Source organism: Megascapheus bottae, chromosome 19 (assembly GCF_031878675.1).
Source record: "Megascapheus bottae isolate mThoBot1 chromosome 19, mThoBot2.hap1, whole genome shotgun sequence".
NCBI classification, from domain to species: domain Eukaryota; kingdom Metazoa; phylum Chordata; class Mammalia; order Rodentia; family Geomyidae; genus Megascapheus; species Megascapheus bottae.
Window position 1 is genome coordinate 36100494 of NC_143527.1, and position 25060 is coordinate 36125553.

The 25060-nt window shown below is 43.7% G+C and overlaps 1 protein-coding gene across 2 annotated transcripts in view; it reads left to right on the plus strand.

The window, feature by feature from the left end:
* Slc35d4 (solute carrier family 35 member D4) overlaps window positions 1-8691 on the plus strand; it is an 80818-nt gene extending 72127 nt beyond the window's left edge. Inside the window, exons 15-16 of one of the 2 annotated variants that reach the window (XR_016538828.1) lie at window positions 6487-7543; window positions 8291-8691. Coding sequence is in view for 1 of the 2 variants with exons in the window: in XM_090353340.1 (XP_090209466.1) it covers window positions 8291-8351 (61 nt within the window). In the remaining variant the exon portion in view is untranslated. The remainder of the gene's footprint in view (window positions 1-6486; window positions 7544-8290) is intronic. The other variant, XM_090353340.1, reaches the window with a different exon arrangement.
* The last annotated feature ends 16369 nt before the right edge of the window (window positions 8692-25060 follow it).

Genomic DNA, 25060 nt, shown 5'->3' on the forward strand with positions numbered 1-25060 from the left:
GGAATGAACTACGTCTTGTGTGGCCATGAGCTAGACTGGGTTTATTCAGTAAACAGATATTTACCACATGCCTGATATGCGCCAGCAACTGTTCTTAGATGAAAGTGTGATGTCCATAGATGCTCATTTCTCTGCTCGAGGGCAAGCTCATACTTAAATCACCCCAGAGAGACTGAAATGAATATTTTTGACCACAGTACTCAGCAAAAGAGACTCCTAACCTTTTTCAAGATCCACTTTTGCTGGCATTTTCTGCCCCAAGAAGAAAAATGAAAGGAAAAGAAAAATTAGGAAATATTTCTACATCTTCTCCCCCTCTTCCTCTTATCTCCTGTTCTTCCTTTTAATGATAATGGTAATAATAAGTTCAAATTATTGAGCAACTACTATGCTTCAGACATTTTTTTACAGTAATTTTATTTTAGCAGTGATTAATTATAATCTCCTTTATAGTAACACTCCAGTGTTTTTAAAAAGCTAATGTTCAGTGGCATGTAAGTGATTTTCAATGAGGTGACTAAACCAGGATTCAAACCCAGTCTTCTTTGTGTTCAGAGCCTCATAACTTTCCAGACCCAATATGAGAAACACCAAGGCTTCCCTGGCAGTAGACACAGTATATGGTGAGGGGAAATGCACAAGGAAAATTGGCTCATCTTTACACTGGGGTGACAATGTCACTCAGTTTTGCATTACCCTAACAGAGTGTTGGAGAAAATACAGTTATGAGAAGAAAAAATTATAGGCTTGTGGTTTTCAGTCCATGGTCACCAAGCCCCATGGCCTTTGAGCCTACAATGAGGCAGATTATCATGACAAGGAGCAAGGATGTTCACCTTATAGTGGCTTGGGCATGCAAAGACCAAGAATACCCTTCAAGGACGCCCCCAATGACCTAACTTCCTCCCACAAGGCCCCACCTCTTAAGAGTTCAGCTACCTCCCAATCATGCCATGGACTAGTATCCAAACCTTTAACACCTTTGAGAAACACTTATCCAAACCATAGCATTGAGAATCTATATATTTTTTAACAAAAAAAAAAAGCATTCAGATGATTTGGTAGCAAACAGAGAAAGTTCCTGAGGACAAGACAGTTCTAATTTTGTTTAGAGGCTGACCTGGCCAACTGCGATTATCTGCTGGAGCAATTTTAGGAGGAAATTTCATCCACAAATTTTTTTAATACTGTAACTGTGATTCTTGACAGGTATTGAGTAACTGTTGCATGCAGCACATGTGGAAGCCATTAAATAAGCAGAAGTTACCACCCAACTTTCAAGAGGTTTTCTTTTTTTTATGTTTGTTTTACTTTATTTATTTATTTATTTATTTACTTCAAGAGGTTTTCAAGGGCAAAGAAAACCAGAAAAGTATAGCGCTGGATGGATAGAATAGTAGTTGTTAGAATTCCCAGTGAATGTGAAAGATACTGATAGGAGTGCTTAGTGGATGGGTCTTGAAGCTGGCTTGACACTGTACCAAATACAGACAGAGAGCCAGCTAGTATTTCTTATTTAGAAAACCTGGCAGAAAGGAGAATCAATGGACTGTGAGCTGGGCAGCTAATCCCAAGCTCCTTCTATCACAAAAAAGAATGACACAGATAATGGAAAGAAGATGTCCTAAAACTCAACTGCCAGAAAACATTTTCTCTTAGTACATTCTTAGTATTCCTCCAAATTTCTCTATATGTAACACTCATAGTGAAGTCTAAATTCTTTACCTTATTTTATTTTCAGGCATATATGCTTTCATTAACTCAGTGTGTGTGTGTGTGTGTGTGTGTGTGTGTGTGTGTGTGTGTTGGTACTGGGTCTTGGACTCAGAGCCTGAGCATTGTCCTTTAGCTTTTTTTGCTCAAAGGTGGTACTCTGACACTTGAGTCACACCTCCATTTTTCGTGTTTTGCTAGTTAATTGGAGAAAAGAATCTCTCTCAGGTTTGTATGCCTGGGTTGGCTTCCAACCTTCATTCTCAGATCTCAGCCTCCTTCTGAGCAGCTGGGTTTACAGGTATGAGTCGTAAGTACCTGGCAATCATAAACCATATTTTGTACAGGATTAAAAAATAAATGAAACACACCTAGGTGTTGAGTTGAGCATGAGAAATGCTGTCAAAGTATTGACTGTAAGAGGCTAAGTCTCTAGACTGTTTAATATCCTTTTGACCTGCGGGTATGTCCCAAACCAAAAGGAAAGGAAAGCGCTGTGTGTGTGTGTGTGTGTGTGTGTGTGTGTGTGTGTGTGTGTGTGTGTGTGTGTGTACTTAAATCAAGGAAGCATGTGTGATTATTGCAAAAGGAACCCTGACTTTGGAATTTCCTGATTTTTTTTTCAGAACTTTTGAGGTTAAGGATGGTATGTTTTCAGCTTCAAAGAATTTTCCAACCACAAAGTGAACCACCAGAAGGGGTGTGTCAAACCATAATTCTAATTTCTGTCTTGCACAGAGCTGGGTTGGCTTCTGCAGTGGGCACAGTTCAAGTGTGGCTAGGTGACCAGTTCTCAGGCCCTGGTTGGGTGGCTTATCTATGGTTCATGGGACTTATTTCTGATCAGAAGTCAGGGCAGAGACTAAATAATTAGGGCAGGCCTAATTTTTGTTTTAGGTGTTTTTTGTTTGTGGGTTTTAAAAAAGTATTTGTTTTTTAAGGCCTGCTGTGTTTTCCTGAACAAATTACTATCGTGTTTTGAATTTCAAATTTTACTTGAATCATCAACATGTAGAAATCGAGTGACTTGCTACTTTAAATCGACATTTTCAGACTCCTTGAAAATGTGGACAAGCCATTAGCTAATGCTGAGCCTGCATTTGCACATGGCAGTGGCTGCTGGAATGGACTTACATTGCCCTCCGAAGTAGGCAAGTTCTTTCTGATTGGTGTAGTCTCCACCTATCTAGGCCACTCCTTGGCAGACTCCAGTCAGTGGACCTACTCTCACTGATGATGTTTATTTATTGACTGGCCTCTGAAGCCACAGGACTGGCTTCCATGAGGCTCACAAGCTCATGTCATCACTTTCTTCTTAGTTGGGCTGCAGCTTAGCCTCCCAAAGTAGCTTATATCTAAAGGGAGGCTTCTCACATTACTATTTGGGGTCAGATAACTTCTTTGCCTTGTTAGGATGTCCAGCAGCCAACTTGTACCTATTAGATGCTAGTTGTCATAAAAAATGCTTTAAGATATAGCAAGGGGACCCTTGGAAGGCAAAAATCAATGATCTTTAGGTTCAGGGAAAAGAATGGGGGAAATGCCATTTGAAATTTCAGCAAGATCCTTAAGAATCTGCTCCTCTCCTGATCAGAGATTTGGATCTGCTCAGGGATTTAGTGCTCCCCAAGACCCTTCTCCTAGACACTCTGCCCTAGCTCTAAAATACTGGTGGCCGTGAGTGACAGCTACATGTGTGAGCTGCTTCTGCTCCCAGCTGAGCTGCTCAAGCCTAGATTCCCTCAGCTTTCCATCTCCGGTCTACCTCCATGTGCTCACTGAGTATAGACTGAGTGGCTAGCCTCCAATTATTTTATCCAAGAACCGTTATCTACTCAAAGATCCTGTGTTGTTCAGATATTTTAAAATTATTTGAATCATCCGTAATTGAATTTTTAATTAAAAGCATCCGTTCTTGACCAGTTAGCTTGTTTTCTGGTATGAAAACTCAGTGTCTTAAATATGTAAATTTATGTTTAATTTTTCATTTTTAGATTAAAACTTTTATATAGACACTGGTAACAATTACCTCTTAAAATGTCAGCAAAGGAAGCTTTATAACATTGAAAAGAGAACATTTCTGACTTGGAAAAAACCATATTGAAGTAAAGCAGACCCAAAGGAACATAGGCTCAATGGTTTCCCTCATTGGTACACACTTTGTACTCTCCTAACAGAGGATTACAATAGCACAAAACCTAGATACAAAAGGCCATATATGATGACAGGACCTCTAGGATATGGAAACAAGAGCTTTATGTCCTGTGATTATTATTCTTAATGTACTGTTATTTCTCTTCTCTGTTGTTGCCCTTTGGTTAATCTCATATTGTTACAGTATCTGACTTTGTTACCTGGCATATTGTATATATGTTTATTTATTCATTTGAAACAGGAAAGGGAAGGGGGGAAAACAAGATGAGGGGAGGATGCGGGGGGGGGAGGGAAATGGGGACAAAAACATGAGAAGGGGTATCAGTGTGTGAGAAGTAATTCACCTTCTATCTGGCAAATATAACTGTAACCCCTCTATTAATTACAATTAAAAAATTTTTAAAAAGAAAAGAGAACATTTCTGACCTGTGTGCTATGTCCCTGACAAGTAGAATTAGTTGTGCTTCTCTTCTAAATTCCCTGTTATAGACTAGAACCATCATCCCTCTCTTTGGAATGGTTTAGGTATAAGGCGAAAGGAAAAGCTGAAACACAACATGTTTATTCCATAGTCAGCTTTTCTTTTTTGCCCATCATTCACTTGCCTGCCATTGACCACAGTTTGCCAACCATGAGTACTGCTGGAACTCTATCGTAGCACATAGACCTCCCCAGCACAGACATTCTTTAGAAAGTGATTTTTTTTCCAATCCTGGGGCTTGAACTCAGGGCTTTTGCACTGTGCTTGGGCTTTCTCAAGGCCACAGCACCACTTCCACCTTTTTCTATGTATGTGGTACTGAGGAATTGAACCTGTGTCTTCGTGCATGATAGGCAAGCACTCTACCATTAGGCTAAACTCCTGGCCCCAGAAAGTGATCTTAAAACAACTTACCCTTTGATTTTAGGAGCCTTTGGAGATTGCTGAAATTTATGCACAGGGAGAATGAATTTAGAGACAGAGAAAGAACTTCCCCAGCATCCTCCCTAGTACCTTTAGAACTAGGCTGTCTAAAATGGGTCCGTTTTTCATTTGAATTAAAAATTTGAAACCCTTTTTTTCTTTCTTTCTTTCTTTCTTTCTTTCTTTCCTTCCTTCCTTCCTTCCTTCCTTCTTTCCTTCCTCCCCTCCTTCCCTTCCTCCCTCCCTCTTTTCCTTCTTTCTTTCCTTCCTCCCTTCCTTCTTTTCTTCCTTTCTTTTTCTTTTCATAAATGTGCCAGTATTAGGGCTTGATCTTAGCATTCTTCCACTCTCATTTGTCTTTTTCACTAAAGGCTTGCACTCTACAACCTGAGCCACAACTCTATTTATGGCTCTCCCCCTCCCCCCGGTTAATTGGAGATAAGAGTCTCACAGACTCTCTCACAGCCTGGGTTGCTTTTGAACCGCCATACTCAAATCTCAGCCTCCTGAGTAGTTAGGATTACAGGCATAAGTCTCCACCACCCAGTTGGAAATTCCTTTCTAGATGCTATCTAAGCAAGACCTTTTCAATAATCATTGCTCATGATCTCTTAAGTTTGTCATAATTAATCAGACTCTGAGTTGTCATTTAGTAAATGTATAGGACATGGGGCAGATACATTTTGGTAAGGAAGAGGAAAAAACAGCACAGTGGTTTAAATATGGGTTGGAGATAGGGGAACACATTTAACAATTCAATCATCCACCATGTAAATATTTATTGAGTTCCACAGCAGGTACTGGATCTATATACAGGAATAGGATCCAGTCTCCATCCTGTCTGTTAGATTCAATAAGAATTAATCAAATGAGCTGGGCTCTGGTGGCTCACATTAGTAATTCTAGCTACTTAGGACTATGAGATCTGAGGATCCCAGTTCAAAGCCAGCCTGAGAGGGATGTATATGAGACTCTTCTCTCCAATTAACCACCAAGAAGCTAGAAATGGAGCTGTGGCTCAAGTGGTAGAATACTAGCCTTGCAAAAAAGCTCAGGGACAGGGCCGGGAGTTTGGCCTAGTGGTAGAGTGCTTGCCTAGCATGCATGAAGGCCCAGGTTCGATTCCTTGGTACCACATACATAGGAAAAAGCCAGAAGTGGTGCTGAGTCTCAAGTGGTAGAGCTCTAGCCTTGAGAAAGCCCAAGGACAGTGCTCAGGCCCTGAGCTCAAGCTCAGCAATAGCAAAAAAAAAAAAGAAGAAGAAGAAGAAAAGAGCTCAGGGACATTTTCCAGGCCCTAAATTCAATCCCCAGGTCCATTACCAATAATAGTAATAGTAGTAGTAGTAAATCAAGTAACAACAATGACAGCTGTAAAATTGAGATGAGGTCTGTGATCCTTCATAGGAGAAGAAAAGTGGGCTGGGGAGGTGCTGGAATAACCCTGCAGAGAAGGTTGTAATGAGTTATTTCCAGCCGATGTGCTCTGCAATCACTATTTATTGCCTTAGCTACATGAAGTGTGTTCACTTCAGGAATGTTGGGGATTATAATAAATGTGCATAGAGTTCAATCAAGCTCTGACTTAAATCATTGTAATGTTATTAAGATTTCTAGACTCCATGTAAGTTTCTCCTGCTGTTTAGAAAACAACATCAAAGCTCACCAACTGGCTTTCTCCACATTCACTGAAACACGGTTTGTTTTCATTTTAGCCTTCACAAACTCCGTGCAGGTCTCTTAAAGGAACTCTACTAATGGGCTCACCATTACCCACCAGCCTTGTTCTTCTGACACTGCGAGACAGCAGGAGATAGAGAACCAGCACTTCTCCAGTCCTCCTTCTGTGAAGGAGGATTCATTGGAAGTGTACAAAACTGCTGAGCAGAAATAAAGGTCTTCAGAAGAGAGCCCTGGGCAGCCTTGGCACTGGGTCACAGTGGCCTTGTGCTCTGCCCAGGGACTTGAGATGACATGTCTGTTCTATAAGCAACAGTTTTGAACAAGGGAGCAGAAGATCTGCTCCAGAGGAAAGAATGAAATAGATCTTTTGAGGAGAGACTTTGAAGACAGACTGGCTTTCTTCTCTCTTCATTAAACAGAATTGACAACAGAGCTGCCAAACTTTTAGGGTCCTGAACAAAGCTACAGCAGGTGGCAACTTCATACATGTGTTGTATTTCAAGATTTGTAACTCTGGACCGCAGTAGCTCACCAAAACAATCCTGTGCCTGATGATTATAGATTGGAAAATTATCTAATGTACTCATCGTGTAGACATTCCTCCTACCCACATCATTTTGAGAGAAATAGGGTGGATCAATTCTTCTGGAGAATTATGACATGGTTCTGTAGTTTGAATGGCTGTCAGGGAGTGCAGTTGGTAAGGAAAGAGTTGTGTTTGGTTGATTATCCACTATGAGCCACACACAGGGGCAGATAGCTTTGGTTATTGGTAATTCTTAGAGACTGTTAGATGCCATCAGCGCCCATAGTTTGAATAACACACAGAAGGACACATAACTGATAAATGTTTGACCCCAGAACTTGAACTCAGGTCTTCCTGATTCTAGGGGGTTTTTTTGTTTTCTTTTTTTTTATGTTCTCACACATAGTCAAGTCATTCTTGTAGTGGCAGGGTGACATTTTCTGCTGGGATTGCAATGTGAACACCCTGTGTGTTTTATTTGGCACCCTGTTTATGTTCTAGAAATACAAAGGCTCTGTGGTCCAAAGGTGTGCAGTGAAGGAGCGCAGAGAAGTGGGTGTTAGGTGGGTATGTGGAGAGGAAGGAAAAAGAAGGGGGGTCTAATTGAAAGGGTTATCGACCCCTGTGAAAAAGAGCCTTTCACCATGAGAGGCCTACTGCTGTCGTAATCCCTTAGTGATGGTCCAGCCAGTCCAGTGCCCAGAGAATGACAGCGGATTCAGCCAGACACCAGACTGTCCACCAGGCATTTTAAAATACAGACCTTTGGATGCATTAAATTTTGAGCATGTTAAAATACCCAACTCTTCTTTTTCTCCCTCAATGTCTTCACTATTTATTTTATTTTTAAACCACATACCATATTTCTTTCTGTGCTAGTGGGAAATTCATGATTCCCCATTCGTCTGTTCACTTTGAAATATTAGTGTAAGTGAAACAGAAAGCTTCGGCATCATCCCCCTTACAAATTAGAAGGTGATGACTCTTTGCCGCATAGTATCGTACCCATCAGCCGTGCTGAGCAGTAATCATCCCAGGGGCCTGTGGGAAGATGGCCTCCAGGGCTTCCTCCTTAGCTTCTTCCCCAGGTGAACCATCTTCCTCCTTGGAGAGGATCTGAAGCCAGTCTTCTGGCCCTCTATTCGCCACTCTATAACTGCCCCCAGGTAGCTTCTGGGCTTTGATGGCACCAGGGCAGACTGGGCTGGTTGTGAGCACGGGGTGAGATCAGCTTTATGGCTTGTTGAATGTGGGTGCCAGACAGCTTGAGTGATCCCAGGGTACAGAGAACTGACTTCTGTTCTTTGCAGCCTCCTGCTCGGTGGACTTGGAGAAGCCTTGCTGGTTTTCTCAGAACGGAAGTGCTCCTGATGAAGATGAGCAAGACAGGGAGTCCACAGCCGAGATTCCACCATGCTCTGGCATGGTGTTAGAATATCAGAACAACTGCAAGTACTTTGAAGCCACAGATGTCTCTGGAGGTGGATCCTTCCTCCACAACCACTGGTGCCTTCACCAAGCTGAACTCTGTGGTAGATAATGATGCAAAGGTCCCACTGGCTTTCCCCACTTCAAGGAGAATTGTCTGGAAGCTTGCTGCAGAGGAATGGTCCAAGATACATCTTCCCATAATGAGATGTCTCTAGATGTCCATTTTGCTGCCCCCAGATCTACTGAAACCTCAATACAGGATTACACCTTGAAGGCTGTGCTCTTGGAGTTCTCTGTGTTGTGCTGTGCTGAGTCTTTTCTGGGTCCATCCCTACCTGGCTCTCCTCTGGCTCACCTGCATCCGGGACCCTGCCATGCCATCTGCATGTGGAAGCACAGAGCAGGAATCGGAGCTGAGTAGGAGTTCCAGACCAAGCAGGAAGCCAACCAGGACACTTTAAACTCCAAAGCAACTGGTGGTCTCCTATGGTTTATGTTGCTATTTATTTCCTGCTTTTAACTTTCTCTTGGCTCTTGTAAACTTGTCAGGATATTGAATCCTGCAAACGCTTTGCTCCTACCATTAGGTTAGGCTAGCACCTAAATGATTACAAGAAGATGGACATACTGATGGATGACTGGTAAAACCAACAGTGTATTTATTCATATACAAACATTTACTATTCCCGAATTTAAAAAATCCATTTTCCTTCTGTCACAGAAATGGTTTTAAGTCATTGAAAACTGAAGTCTATTTTTTTTTTTTTGCCAGTCCTGGGCTTGAGCTCAGGGCCTGAGCCCTGTCCTTGGACTTTCTCAAGGCTAGAGCTCTACCACTTAAGCCTCAGCTCCACTTCTGGCTTTTTTCTATGTATGTGGTACTGAGGAATCGAATCCGGGTCTTCGTGCATGCTAGGCAAGCACTCTACCACTAGGCCAAACTCCCAGCCCCCTGAAGTCTACTTTTAAGGCCAGATTAAAATTTTGATTTAGCCTGGCACTGGGTGACTTACCCTAGTAATCTTAGCTACTCAAGAGACTGAGATCTGAGGAGTCTGGTTCAAAGCCAGCCCTGACAGGAATGTCTGTGAGACTTTGACCTCCAATTAACCACCAAAAAGCTAGAGGTAGAGCTGTGGGCTCAGTAGCAGAATGCTAGCCTTAAGTGAAAGGGATAGTGTTCAATCCTTGAGTTCATGCCCCAGTACTAGCACCAAAAAATTTTTTTAAAAAAGATTTCTACCCCATATCTTACCTCTAGTGAAGAAATAAACTTACATGAAATGGTTACTTGCATCTGAACCCACAACAATGGTTTAAGAAAATAGCCATGAGCTAGTGGCTCACTTGTTAATCTAGGCTACTCAGGAGGATGAGATCTGAGGATCATGGTTTGAAACCAGACTAAGCAGGGAATTCGATGAGATTCTTTATTTCCAAAATAACTATCGGGAAAAATACATTAAAAAAACAACAAAATCAACAAAAAAACAGAACTGGAGCTGTGGCTGAAGTGGTAGAAGATTAACCTTGAACAAAACTCAGGGAATATTCAGTGAGTACTAGGTCCTGAGTTCAAGCCCCAGAACTGGCACAAAAGAAAGAAAGCAAAGAAAAAGAATGGCTCCCCCAAACTATTTCTTTTCAAAGTAAGTTTTCCAAATACTTCACTGCTCTGCCAGGTGTCAGAGATCACATGTTAGGATGGATCTCAAGGCCTTATGCTTGCTAGTCAAGCATTCTACCGCTTGAGCCCCACTCCCAAGTACTTTTGTTTTTAGTTTGTTTTACAGACACAGTCTTTTTTTCTTTTTTTAACTCTTTAAAAAAATTGTTACTGTAGAGTAGATATACAAAGGGGTTACAGTTATATGAATCAGGTGATGAGTAATGAGTACAATTCTTTTTGAACCCTCCTGTTTTTTCCCTCCTGTCCCCTCTCCCATTCCTACCCACAAGATATCCAGCTTATTTTTCTACATGGTGTCTAGTGAATATCACTGTTGTATTTGTTCACCCTTGTTCCACCTTTTATGTGTCCTCCCTTCCTCTCCCAAATAAGAATAAACTAACAAACAAAAGGAAGAGAAAACAAAAACAGCAGCAATGGCAACTAAAAAGTCTCATTTCCTTTTCTTGGAGTTCATTTCACAGACTTATGTTAGATGATCGTATGCACATAGCTTTGAGCCTCTGCCATCCACTCCTATGCATATCTACCTTTAGCCTCAGTGGGTGAATATCTAGAGTCATATCATTTATCATCTCACAGTGTGTGTGCACATATCTCTGTCTGTCTGTCTGTCTTTTTTTTTTTTTGCCAGTCCTGGGCTTGAACTCAGGGCCTGAGCACTGTCTTTAGACTTTCTCAAGGTTAGGGCTCTACTACTTGAGCCTCAGCACCACTTCTGGCTTTTTTCTATGTATGTGGTACCGAGGAATCAAACTTGGGTTTTGGTGCATGCTAGGCAAGCACTCTATCACTAGGCCAAACTTCCAGCCCCTGTCTGTCTGTCTTTTAATCACTCAGTGTGTTTACTTGTAGATTTATGGTAGACATAGTCTTGGCCTCCTACCAAGGTCCTCCCTCCTCACACCAATCACACCCTTTGGTGTCCAGCAGCTAAGTCCTTGTCCACAGCCAACCCTGTGAAGAAAATGTTGGTGGCCATTGTTGCTGCTCTTTTTTCCCCTAATTTTTTCCAAAATGAAAAAGAAAATGAAGAGAAATAGATTTGTATATTCGGAACTTGAGCACCTTAATTTCCTCTCCTTGCTTTTTTTTTTTTTTGCTCTCTACTTATCATTTCAGGTAAAAAAAAAATGTGGTAGTAGTTTGCAACTTGCTTTGGTTCTTCCTCTGGGATGGCAAACTCTTAGAGCCTGAAGGTCAAAAAGGAGATGTGAATTTAGACTTTCCTCATTCTTTTGCTCCCACATCATACCACTCCCATACCACTGTGATCAGTTCTCTTCCCCAGGCAGCAAGTGGCATCTGACAAATGCCATCTTGTGCTTGCCCTTTGCAGTGCCATTTTAGCACATGGAGAGAGCCTCACCCTGGACAGAACCACACAGTTACCAAGCTCATTCCCATTTCTATAAGGACTGACCTTAAAAACTTGTGAAAAGTTTTAGGCTCTCTTTTTTTGTTGTTGTCTGAAGGACCTCTGGCAAATGTCTGTTTGGTTTTGTTTGTTTTGTTTTTGAATTGCATTCCAGAGTGTGTTGTTTTTAAAATCTCCAGTGTTTTCTTACTTTGACACCAGTAAGAGGTGTCAAAAACACAGGGTGTTTCATCATTCTACCATCCCTCTTCCTTCTGAATCCATCTGTTTCCTGAGCTTTTCTTCAAGCTGTCACCTCTGTCTTTTATGCCCATGTTCACTTGCTCAGCTCTCAATGCATGGTGAGCACAAAAGCCTTGAAATTGAGGGGCTCCCTAGCCACCAAGTCTCCCCTGGTTAAGCCCTGGTTCAAAGCCAGAGTGTTTGAAGAGTTTTACTTGTACAAATAATGCAGTTCCTGTTAAGAAAGGCAAGTGTGCCTTTTATGCACACTTTCATGGATAGGAAAAATGCCTATTTTCATGGCAATTTGCCTTCATTTTTTCCCTCTCCAACCCTGGTAAGGAAGGACTGAAGAAAAGATTGCTGATGACTTTGAGTAGGCAGTTCTTGTGGCTTTTTGTTGTTGTTTTTCCGGTACTGGGGCTTGAACTCAGAACCTTTGTAGTGTCCCTTAGCGCATTCTACCACTTGAGCTATAGCTCCAGTTTTGGCTTTTTGTTGGTTAATTGGAGATAAGAATTTCATAAACCTTTTCTGCTTTGGATGGCTTTAAACTGCAATCCTTAAATGCCAATCTTCTGAGTAGCTGGAGTTAGAGGTGTTAGCCACTGCTGCCCAGCTGAGTTCTTAAGTCTTAAACCCAGTCTAGGTGTCTCCTTTGACTACATACAGCTCCCTCTGTCTCTGTCTCTCCCTCCCTCCCTCCCTCCCTCCCTCCCCCTCCCCTCCTCCCCTGTCCAAGACCCCCAGTCCTTCCAGACCTAGGAACTTGATTATATTTCTCACTAGCTACTTGCTGACTTCAGTACTCAGTTACAACTGGGCCAAATTTAGTCAGGGAAGATACTGTGAAGGGATATTAATATTAAATTTCTCATAAAAATGTATATTATATCTGGGCCCTGGTGGCTCACACCTTTAATCCTAGCTACTTAATTGGCTGATATCTGAGGATCACAGGTTTGAAGCAAGGCAGGGCAGGAGAATCTCTGAGACTCTTATTGTCCATTAACCACCAAAAGAAGAGAAAAAAAGTCTGAAAGTTGAGCTGTGGCTCAAGTGTTAGCCTTGAGCAGAAAGGCTCAGGGACAGCATCTAGGCCCTGAGTTCAAGCCCCAGGATCAGCACAAACATACAAAAAAATTCTGTAGGCCGGGAGTTTTGCCTAGTGGTAGAGTGCTTGCCTAGCATGCACAAAGACCCGGGTTCGATTCCTTGGTACCACATACTTAGAAAAAGCCAGAAGTGGTGCTGAGGCTCAAGTGGTAGAGCTCTAGCCTTCAGAAAAATCCAAGGACAGTGCTTAGGCCCTGAGCTTAAGCCCAGGACTGGCAAAAAAAAAAAAAAATCTGTAACATAAATCTCAGACTGAGGGAAGGGGGACAAATGTACATAAACTGTAACCCCTCTGTATATCACCCCTTATAATAACAATAAAAATTTAAAATTCTGTTATTGCAGTAATATATTTTATATATTAAATATAAAATGAAAACAAAACATTCTCATTTTTTTTTCTTTTGGTGTACATGTTGGTAACTAGCACTTGAACTCAGGAGGACCTCATGCTCTTGCTTAGCTCAAAGCAAGTGTTCTACCATTTGGACCAGACCTCTACTTGTAGCATTTTGCCAGTGCTAGGCAAAAATCACAAGACCCTCTTTAAAAAACAAAAGCAGACATATTGGGCTATGGCTCAAGGCCTTCAGTTGAATCCTTAGTATCACCTAAAACAAAATAAAATAAAAACAAAAGTTGGAGAATTTCTCTTCTACACTGTACCTACACACACATACACACGCGCATGCAAACACATGCAGATGAAAAGATATTGAGCCCCTACAGGCCTGTGACTGAGGCCTGTAACCCAGGGTGAGTCGCCTTGCCCCCTTCTCGCTGGCTGAGAGGAGGCAGGATAATCAGGTAACAAGGAGACCAGGTGCAGACCATTGGCTGGCCATGGGAGCTGCACGTGCTTTGCTGTTCCTGTGATAAAAGAGGCCTGCGTGAGCAGGTGAGCTTATGAGTCACTGGAAGCATCTTGGGAAATGCGGAGCCGGGAGAGGACCCTTCTAAAAGGTGGAGAATCCATCCTGAGCCAGGATGTGGTGGAGGCAGACCCAGAGGAAGTAAGTAATTCTGCAAGGGGTATGTGGTTTTGGAGAGGGGCCAGTCCTGCACCTCTTAAATCCCACAGTATCTGCCCTTCCTGTGGGTCAGAGGTGGGAAGGCCATGCTCAAGTGCTGAGTCTAGAAGGGCTGAGGGGCTGGCCTGGCATGCTTGGAGTATAAGAATGGGAAATGATGCTATCATCTACCAGAGCCTGGCAGGTGTCGTCTGTGTGTTTAGGTGGCCTCTTCCTCACCCTGACAGTTCTTGAGTTCCAGACAGGACAGGAAACCTCCCCAAGATCACCCACCCCTAAGTCAACATTGCAGAGTTGCTCTCAGAACCTGCTAGCTGTGTTGCTTTCTCGTATGCCAGTTCATTTCCAGGTCCCCTCCAGGGTCATTGGGCTCTAACTAAACCAGAAGACCCTGCCACTTGGTCTGGACTTTGAAGGCCCACTTGCGGGGCCTCTGAACTAATAGCACAATCTTCAGGGAAGGCTGAACCATTCTCCAGCTTGTTCTGGAAATGTATCTGAGATGGAAACATCACCTCTGCTCCCCTTGAAGGGGAGAGGTGCTGAGATCCTGCTGAGAGCTGATTTGGGGGGAGATTGACAGCAGTGGGTTACTGAAACGGCATGGGCACCTCTTTCCAGTTCTCTGGGGATCAACCAGGAGGAGCCTGAAGGAATGGCAATCCCCGCCTCCCCCCACCCCCCCTTACCACCACCACCACCACCTTGGCAGCTAAGGTGAAATCTCATTTAAACAATTGCCTGAGCCAAAAGGAACATTTCAGTCATTTATTTCCTGCCTTCTCTGTGAAGGGCCCTCAGGCTGGCAAAGGCGAGGCTTTTGTGCCATTTGTCTTGACACCATGAAAACGCTTGGAATTTTAGAGACTTGATCTAAGCAACTGGGCTGAAAGACTTGGGCTGAATGATTGGTGGTGTCTGTGTCGTGCAAGCCGCTGAAGGGGAGATGGAAGCAAGGTTCTAGCAATTGATTTCAATCCTTCCCCTGTTGACTTCCTCACTCATTGGCTACAGATGGGTGTACCCTGGGTTCAAGTGCCCAGTACAGACAGCTGCTTCCTGAAGAAGCTCATCATGCTCCAGGTGGGAAGGCTGGGTTTCTAGTACTGCCCAGTTATCCTTGGGGCACAATCACCTATGTCCTGGCAGACTCGGCTCTGGAGACTGTGTGATTGTAGACTAGCAAATACACGTTCCCTTTTCTTGGGGAGGCCCTGAGCTTCCGGGGAAAAACAAAGACTGAGCTTTAAAAAATAACAATGGAGGGCTAGGTATGTGGCTTAATGGTAGAGTGCTTGCCTAGTGTGCATAAAACCCTGAGTTTGATTCCTCAGTACTACATAAACTAAAAAAGCCAGACGTAGTACTGTGGCTTAAGTGATAGGGTGTTACCCCGGAGCAATAGAAGCTCAGGGACAGTGCTCAGGCCCTGAGATCAAGCCCCAGGACTGGTGCCCCCCCCCCAAAAAAAAAAAAGAAAAGGAAACTGGGTGCCACTGGCTCACATCTATGGTCCTAGTTACTCAAAGAGGCTGAGAGTTGAGGATGGAGGTTTCAATCCAGCCTGGACAGACAACTCCAAGACTCTTAAAATCCAATTAACCAGCAGGTAGAAGGAAGTAGAAGCTAGAGCAAATGAGAGCGGTGAGTGAAAAGGTCGAGTGAGTTCAAGTCCCAGTGTAGCTTCAGTGAGATAGAATTCCTACAGTGGCAATTGTCACTGCTAACTGCAGAACATTTCTTTAACTCTCCCTAAGAAATTCCATACCCACACTCATACCACAATACCCATCTCCCGTAGACTTGAGTAATCCACTCACTGTCCTCAGACGTGCCCATTGTGCAGATTTCTTATGAATAGGATCCTGTAATCTGTGGTCTTTGTGCCTGGTTTTGAACCCATGCACTTCAAATGCATCTCTATGCCAGTAGGGATGGTGGAGGGAGAAGGAGGGTGTGAGGAATGACTCAAGTGGATCTAAGGGACCATAGCCCCTGAGGTGGGTGGGCTTGCTTCTCCACTGTGGTGGTCAGGTTCAAGTTTTATTTTTCAGCTAGAACCCTCTTTGCCCTCAGGCCTTCAGTAAAGTCTCTTATGCACCACAGCCTTCTTTTAGGTGTGGATCCACCTTCTGTGGCGAAGGTAGGGGGAGCGATTGAAGTGGCACTGCTTTAAGCTTTCAGCACTTAGCACTTCTCACTAGGGATCTTTTCTGAAATGTCTTTGCATTGTTATTATAAATGTGAAGTACAGAGGGGATACAATGAACATAAGTCAGGCAAAGAGTACATTTTCTTTTGGACAATGTCAGCCCCCCCCACTTCCTTGCTGTCTCCTAGTGTTTTCTTCTCATCCCCACCCACAAGTTGTATAGTTCTTTCTCACTAGGGGTCTTGAGGGTACAATATGGTCAAATCTGCATTGCATTTGGGTAAGTATGGATAACTTACTAAATATCTACTGTGAGGAAAGCACTTGCTCCCCGTGGAAGCAAAGTGCAGTCTTACCTCAGTAAGAACCGTCACACTGACAGAGCTGGTTATGTGTTCTCAGGCAAGAGGAAGGGGCCCAGGAGGCTAATCACAGGGCTGGTCTTAGAGTCCCCAAGCACAGCTTGGTCTTTGGAAGAAGTTAGGTACTCTCGTCTAGGGACAGACAACAAATCTGTTGGCTGGAAGATCTGGGGGAAATGTCTGCTCATTTGAAGTTTGACTCCCATCTGTTCGGGTGAGTCCAGCCCCTTGAAGTTGGAAGCTGTGATCTGAAGAGAGCTGAGAAGGAACTAGAAGGATTGAGTTACTGAGGAGACAGTAAAGCCTGCACTAGCCTGGCTGCCTAACTCCAGTATTTTTTTTTCTTCCAGTTGAGGGGCTTGAATTCAGGTCCTAGATGCTGTTTCTGAGTTTTTTGTGCTCAAGGCTAGTGCCCTACCACTTTCTGGTTTTCTGGTGGGTAATTTGGGATACATATTTCATGGCTTCAAACTGTGATTCTCAGATCTCAGCCTCCTGTGTAGTTAGGATTATAGGTGTGAGCCACTAGCATCTGGCTCTCCAGTCTTCTTTCATGTGAGAGAAAATAATGAAGTCTTGCTTTGCTCTAGCTACACTTAGTCTTTGTAACTGTAGCCAAAGGCAGCCCTAACTCAAAACCAACTCTAAAGAGCCAGCCAGGCACCAGGCAAATGGGAATGGCATGATATACTGTGATATGAGAGAGCCCACGCTGAGTGCCCCCTCTCTCTACATACATAGGAAAGAAGTGACTTCTCTGTTTGCCCTCTCTACATCCTATGTTTCACAAAGTCAGGGTCCTGTCTGTTTCTTTGAGAGTCCTAGAACAACGTCTGCAAACAGCAATGTTCAGTGAATGTTTATCCCAATGATTTTCATCCTCTATGCTCGCTCTGAGTCTTAATTTCCTCAATGATAAAAGGGGAAGGAGAGGCCAGGAGTTTGGCCTAGTGGTAGAGTGCTTGCCTAGCATGCATAAAGACCCAGGTTCAATTCCTTGATACCACATATATAGAAAAAGCCAGAAGTGGTACTGTGGCTCAAGTGGTAGAGATCTAGCTTTGAGAAAGCTCAAAGACAGTGCTCAGGTCCTGAGTTCAAGCCCCAAGACTGGCAAAAAAAGGGAGGGGGAGTATAATACTATGTCAGTTGAAACCATGCTAAATATGATTAAATGTCTACCAGTTAACCAGGCACTGGTAGCTCATACCCACAGTATTAGCTGCTCAGGATGCTGAGATCTAAGAATCATAGTTCAAAGTCAGCCTAGATAGACAAATCTGAGACTTTTATCTCTGTCAGCAAGCAGCTAGAAGTAGAGGTGTGGCTCAAATAGTGTCATGTAAGCCCTGAATGAGAAAGCTAAAGGACTGTTCTCAAGCTAAATTTGTTCACATGTGCATTCATGCACACACGCACACACATCCACACACATCTCTCCTTTAAACCGATACCTATGGACATGACAGAAGGTCCTGGCAATTATTAGCATGATTATCACTTTCGAATAATTTTTCTTTCCCTGGTGTGACTTCTGTCAGTCACTTTTCTGCATTTTCCCGCAGTCTCTGGTCTGTGTGCTGTGCTGCTCTTGAGTTCCCTCATCAGGTATGTTGTCCCTAGGTTCCAGTGCTGGCTCCTTCCAGGCTCCTTCCTCCAGTACAAGGAATCCTGTGTGTTCAATCAGGTGACCACTTGAGTCAGGAGACAAGGAATGGTGGTGGGAGGAGATGAGGTTCATTTCCCAGGTCCCCAAAGGCTTTGTTTGATGAAGGGAGGCTTTCCCAGGGAGAAAGTAGGTAATTTAAAAAATGGACCCTTGTAGCCAGATGTTTATTGGCTCATGCCTGTGATCTTAGCTATTCAGAAGGCTGAGATCTGAGGATCATGGATCAAAGCCAGCCCAGGCAGAAAAGTCTGAGACTCTCACTTCCAATGAGCCACCAAAAGGAGGCAAATGGATCTGTGGCATCCCAGCCTTGAGCAATAAGGCTAAGGGACTGCTCCGAGGCAGTCAAGTCATAGTACGGGCACACACACGATGGATCCTGCCTTGAATGCATACTATTTTCCAAGGCAATGAAGCTACTTCTGACTCTCTGGTGTGGGCTTACCTGTGACGTGATTTGGTTGGCCCACAATGACGATGGAAGTGACACCACTAATTTTGACTGAAGAACTTGAAGAGCCTGGTACACAGCACTTGTGTTATTTAATTTCTGCTTTGACAAAGGCTCTCTTTTTGATTAGATTTTTAGTTGTATTCCTCTGGGCTCTTGTCCTTTTTTTTTTTTTTTTTTTGTGCCAGTCCTGGAGCTTGAACTCAGGGTGTAGGTGCTGTCCCTAAACTTCTATGTTCAAAGCTAGGTAGGGCTCTACCACTTCTCCACCTTTGGAATTTTTTGAGGGGGATGCTTAATTGAAGACAAAAGTCTCCGGTACTTTCCTGTTTGGGCTAATCCTTAGGTCTCAACACCGCCCCCCCCCCCCAACAGCTAGAGTTACAAGTGTGAGCCACCCCGCCCAGCTTGGGTGCTTGTCTTAATGCTGGTCTGATGAGCACAATTCAGCAAGAAATCTGCCAAGCCAGGTTAGCAAGAACGTCCCTCCTTCTATGCCAAATCAAGTTCTTCCTCTTTGTGAGCTATAACTGGCCAGTTGGCTCGGTGGTATGAAGAGTTGGATTCACTCTCCCCTATTGTAGTACTTTTGATTCCTATGGCTTGCTGAAGGATAAGCAGCCAAGTGGAGTAGAGCTGAGGCCATTCAGCCAACTGCCGAAATGTAAGCGGGCTTGGTCTAGGTCAAAAGAAATACCCAGCTACTCCCAAGATGCGTGAGAAATGATAAATAGCTCTTAAACCATTAAGATTTGGGGTGGTTTGTTCTGCACCATTCTTGTGGTAACAGGTGACATACAGAGAAGAGGGGAGAAGCAGAGCAGGAAGACTTTATGAAAGATTGCTCTGCCCTAAGCTCAATGGGTTTTGCAAAGTGCATATTATGTGATTCCCAGTGGACAACCCTCTTCTGTCCCCTGCCTCCTTCCTGTGCTTGTGTGCGTGATGCTGAGTGTTAAACCCAGCGTCTTACACATGCTAAGCATGTACTGCTGAGCTGAGCTACACCCCAACTCTTGTCCTTCAGCTGCCAGTCCTAGTGAGAAGGGGCGGGAGAACAGATTTGCAGCTGCCTCTGTGGGTCCCTTCATCCGTAGCCAGGCAACCAAGAGGGAAGACAGGAAGAGGCTGGCTAATGCAAGGGTTGATCGACTTGGAAGTTTGTGTCAGCTGGGCAACGATTAAACCGTGTACCGTACCCCAACTAAATTTAAGTGAGCCTATGTAGGACTGAGCAGTTACTAGCAGGTCTTCACTGCTTGGGTTGCCTGTGAGCCATCATCCTCAGATCTCAGCTTCCTGAGTAGCCAGGATTATAGAATAAACTACTGGCACCTGGCTCAGTGTTTGCTTTCTTGAACACCCATTTCCAACCCCTGCAAGCATTGGGCTGCATGGCATTAACTTTCCAGACAGTTCCCAGACTTGTCACTGTCCATCATTCCTCTTGATCCAGGTCCTGGAATGAGGCACATTCCACTCTTTGTCTGCCTTACAGAAATCTCTACTTCTCCTCTATCTTTCCCTCCAGTCAGATGATGAGGAAGCATTGTGACCATTCATGGTCACCTCAGGTGTGTCTCCCAGCCCTCAAAGAGCACTGCCCTTGTTCCCTGAGTAGCCATGAGATGCTACTTGAGGACATCCAAAGCTAAGCGTGTCAACATTGTTTCAGTAACAGAGGCTCTCACTTGAATAAATCCAACCGGTGCTGTGGGGCTAGAAAAATCTCAATGCTAGAGACAGCCTGGGTTGATGAAGTTAATGAAAGTTTCTTCCCTCTGTGCCCCATCCTGCCATGTACCTGCCTCCAAGACTCATGTTTCTAAGTCCTAATGTGGTTGGACTTAACACTTCAGGAAGTATCTTTTAGGGAGACCTGGGGGGGATGAGCTCAGGAATAGAGGAGAGCGGCTCCCCTAAATCCTTTGAGAGCATAGCATTTACACATGGTGTCTGATCATAGGAAAGGACAGTGTGGTACCCACAGCCCCTGGTTCATCTTGTTATGGGAGGAAGGGAAAGTGGCTGGCAATGGAAGGACTGTCTCTGCCTTGGCTTGTCTGGAGAAACTTAATTCACCATTGACTAACACTTTACCCCTTTGTGGGGATTCTTCATTTTAGTGTGGTAGGAAACCTGGTTCTTCCTTCTCAGAGATGATCTCCTCATGCTCATGGAAGTGGGAAAGACAATTTCATCTTAGTTTTACGTGTATACGGCAAATAAGGCAGTGTTAGTATCATCACGCTCATTCAGGAAAGCTCCCAGTTCAACAGGAAACGGAATGTCAAAATAAATGGGCACCAGAGGCTCATTCCTGCAATTCTAGCTACTCAGAAGGCTACGATCTAAGGACCAAGGTTTGAAAACCCATCTCCAATTAGTCAGCAAAAAGGTAGAAGTGGATCTATGACTCAAGTAGTAGAGCACCAGCCTTGAGTGAGAAAGCCAAGGGACAATGCCCAGGCCCTGAGTTCAAGCCCCAGTACTGGCACAAATATAAAAAAAAAAAAAACAAAAACGCTTTAAGCTGGGGATAGAGGCAAACCATGAACTGGAGTATAGCTCAATTGTTGAGAACTAACCTCACTTGTAGGCTTTGGGCTGGATTCCTAGCAAGGTAAAATAAAGCAGAATTAAATGAAATAACTTTAAAATATATTAGGTCTTCCATAACCAAGGGAGTGTGGAATACGTAGTCACTCTAGAAGCTCTCATTAACTTATCCATGCATTTATTCATTCAGAGTCACAGGACAGGGCACATTCTGTTCTCTGGGCAGTGGAAAGCATTGGTTTCCAGGGCCTGAAGCAAGTACAGCTCAGGCCAGTTCTTGTTCCCACTTTCACAGTTATTCCAAGGCCTCTGTATTCTCTTCGAACTCCTGCCCTTTGCCGCCCTCCATCTCCTCTCCCTTTTTCACACACATTTAGAGAGGCTGTCAGGTCAGCACACCCTTGTCTTCCTGCTGTCCCCACACCCCCCTGTATTTGCTCCCCTCTTTCCTCTCCCTTCAACTTGACTCTTCCCTGGGCTCAGTTTTGATCCCAACCCCTCCTCTTTCTCAGGAACCTGAGGATGTCTCTGGTTATTTAATTTTTCCTTCATAATGATTAACATCTTGTCCACTTAAACAACCAAACAAAAATGAGATCAACTTCTTTCTCTTTTTGGAGGGGATGCCATACGAAGCTCAGAGCTTCCTAGGCAGGTACTTTACTATTTGAACCACACCCCCAGTCCTCTTTGTTTTATTTTTCAGATAGGGTTTCACTTTGCTTCCTGAAATTGGCCTTCAACTGAGATCCTCGTATCTTCACCTCCCACATATCTGTGATTATAGACACAAACCACTATCATGCCTGGCTTCTTTTGTTGTTATTGTTGGTACTGGGGCTTGAACTCATGGCCTCAGCTTTGTCCCAAGGCTAGTGCTCTACCACTTGAGCCACAGAGCCACTTCTGGCTTTTTCTGAGTAGTTTATTGGAGATAATAGTCTCATGAACTTTCCTGCCTTGGCTGGCTTTGAATTGCAATCCTCCAATCTCATCTTCCTGAGTAGCTAGGTTTATTGGTGTGAGCCAACAGTGCCTGGCCTGACTTTTTTTTTATTAAAACTTTATATTAGGGACTGGGAGTTTGGCCTAGTGGTAGAGTGCTTGCCTAGCATGCACGAAGACCCAGGTTCAATTCCTCAGTACCACATACATAGAAAAAAGCCAGAAGTGGTGCTGAGGCTCAAGTGGTAGAGCTCTAGCCTTGAGAAAGTCCAAGGACAGTGCTCAGGCCCTGAGCTCAAGCCCAGGACTGGCAAAAAAAACAAAACAAAAACAACAACAACAAAAAAAACCTTTATATTAAACCTGAGTTTTTACATCATATTTCAAATGTCATGTTCTATAGTCATGTATTCAAGAAAAAAAGTCTATATATAATCACTGGTACATAAATTTAAGAACATAATTAAAATTAAGCTGAATTTGTATGTTATAGATATGTATCTATAGATCAATATATGTCTATAAAAATATGTATCCTATTATAGACCTATATGTCTATATAGATATATCTCCAAATTCATGTCAATAACCTGGAACACCTGAGTACTGAGTCAATGCTCTTGTATTATTTAACTCTAATACCCACATATCAGGGAGATGATGTGCCTTTTGTTCCTTTGGTCTTAGCTTATCTCAACATCATTCGCTCTAGTTCCATCCATTTCCCAGCAAATGCTATTATTTTATCTTGTCTGTTGGCTATGTAGAACTCCAATGTATATAGGTACCATAGTGTTTTTGTATCCATTCATCTGTAGTGGGGCATCTGGGTTGTTTCCGTCACTTGGCTATTGTGAATAGTGCAGTGATGAACATGACTGTGCAGGTGTCCTTGTCATATCCTGGGTTATGATGCTCAGGGTAGATGCCTAGGAGTGGTATGGCAGGATCGTAGGGAAGGTCTACTTTTAGTTTTGAGGAACCTCCAAATTGCCTTCCAGAGTGGTTGTACTAGTTTACATTCCCACCAGCAGTGCAGTAGGGTTCCTCTTTCTCCACAACCCTGCCAGCATTTGTTTGAGTTCAGAATCTTGGCCATTCTGGTTGGCGTAAGGTGGTACCTCGGGGTTGTTTTTATTTGCATTTCCCTTATGATCATGGATGATAAGCATTTTCTCATGTTTGCCATTTTAACCTCTTCCTCTGATAAGTTTCTCTTTAGTTCCCTTGCCCATTTAGCGACTGGTTTGTTGGGATTAGAAGGGATTAGTTTCTTAAATTCCCTGTAGATACTGGATATTAAGCCTTTGTCTGGTTACTGTGGGTAAATATTTTTTCCCAGTTGATTGGCTGTCTTTCTATTTTAGTAGCTCTGTCTTTAGCTGTGCAGAAACTTTATTTTTTAGTTCCCTTTGTCAAGTCTCTCTCCAGTCTGTTGTGACCCTGGGACTCTGTTCAGGAAGTTCCTCCCTATGCCTCTAAGTTCCACTGTCTTTCCTACTCTGTCATGCAGCAGTTTCAGAGTTTCAGGTCTGATATTGAGGTCTTTGATCCATTTTGAGTTAATGTTCATGAATGGTGACAAGCTGGGATCGACTTTTAGTTTTCTGTATGTGGTGGTCTGGCTTGTTTTTAAAGAGAGTCTTGCTAAATTTTTTTGCCTGGATTATCCTTAAAGAGATCTTCCCATGTCTACTTCCAGCATAGCTGGGATTATAGTTGCAAGGTTGGTTTAAAATACTAAGTTCACTCAATTGTTCTTCATGGGCTCCCCAAATATCATATCCATGGATGAGGCAAATCTGAATTGACTGTGGTAGTGAGAAACAAGAAAGCTTGGGCAAGTTTTGGAGTGAGGACTACAGGTCAACCATTGAGAACTGGGAGTTTGGTTCAAGACAACTCAACATGGGGGTTCAGGACTGGGCAAGAAGATATGATCATGTAGGATTGTATCTTCAGGTGTGAATCAGCAGTGTATTCCATCGATGGGGGGTGATCTTGGGGAAAACACCTGCATTGTGTGCTTGCGAGGTTGATCCCAAAATGAGCCAAGAAATGCTTGAGGATACAGTAGAACAGCAAACGGAGGTTCTAGCACACAGAAGCTTCATATCTCCTATGTGGGATAGTGGAAGTTCTGGGGTTCTCAATTTGTTCTCAAGTCTTCTATTCATAACTACACTTCCCCGAAAGAATGTTCTCAGCTTGCCCACCCCTTCACCCTTCCTCCCACGTCCCCAAGCCCTCCGGTCTGACCTCAGCCCCCTTTTGAAACCACGCTCAGGAAGGTCCCCTGAGATTCTTCAAGCCAGCTGAGATTCTTCAGGCTTTATCTCATCTGGCGTCTCAGGAATGTTCATTTTGTTTCCTGATTCTTGGGACAAAGTCCTTGTCCTCATCTCCTTAGTCCACCCCTCTCCCACAGCTCCTTGCCTTTCTCTCCACTCTTAGTCTTCTTTACAGACTTCTCCTTTCAGGTCCCTCAGTGTTCTACTGTCCCTCAGAGCTTCATCTTGGTCTGGTCTTTATCCTCCCCACCCCCTGCCTTACTCCTCCCCTCAGCCTTTCTCCTGTGACAATGTCACATGACTGCAATGAGCACCTATGTGCAGAAATGCATGCATTTCTACTTCCAGAGCATTTCTATTTCTCTGGAGCTCTGGGTCCTCATACACAGCAGCCTGTTTGACAGCTCTGAATCTGGCAAGTCATTTCCCCATTTCCACTCAGGAAGGACTCTGGAGGGTTAATGTTGGCGCCCTGATGGACACCCCTAGAATCCCAGAAGCCTTCCACAGAATTTATTCCTCATGGATACCACAGTCCAAAGGGAACTTTCTGGTGGCTGCTTCTTTCTCCCCACAAGGTGAATTGAGGGTCTAGACTTCCTCCATCTTCTGACTCTACTGCTTCTGGGGTTCTCTAGTATTCAGGGAGCTGAGAAAGGGTATAGAAGATGCTTTCCCAACACTGGATGATCATTTCAGAGAAACATGCCTCCAGCTCCCTGCTACTAGAAATAATAATGCATTTTTGTGGACCAAGAACCTTGGCTAAGATCTTGAGTCCCA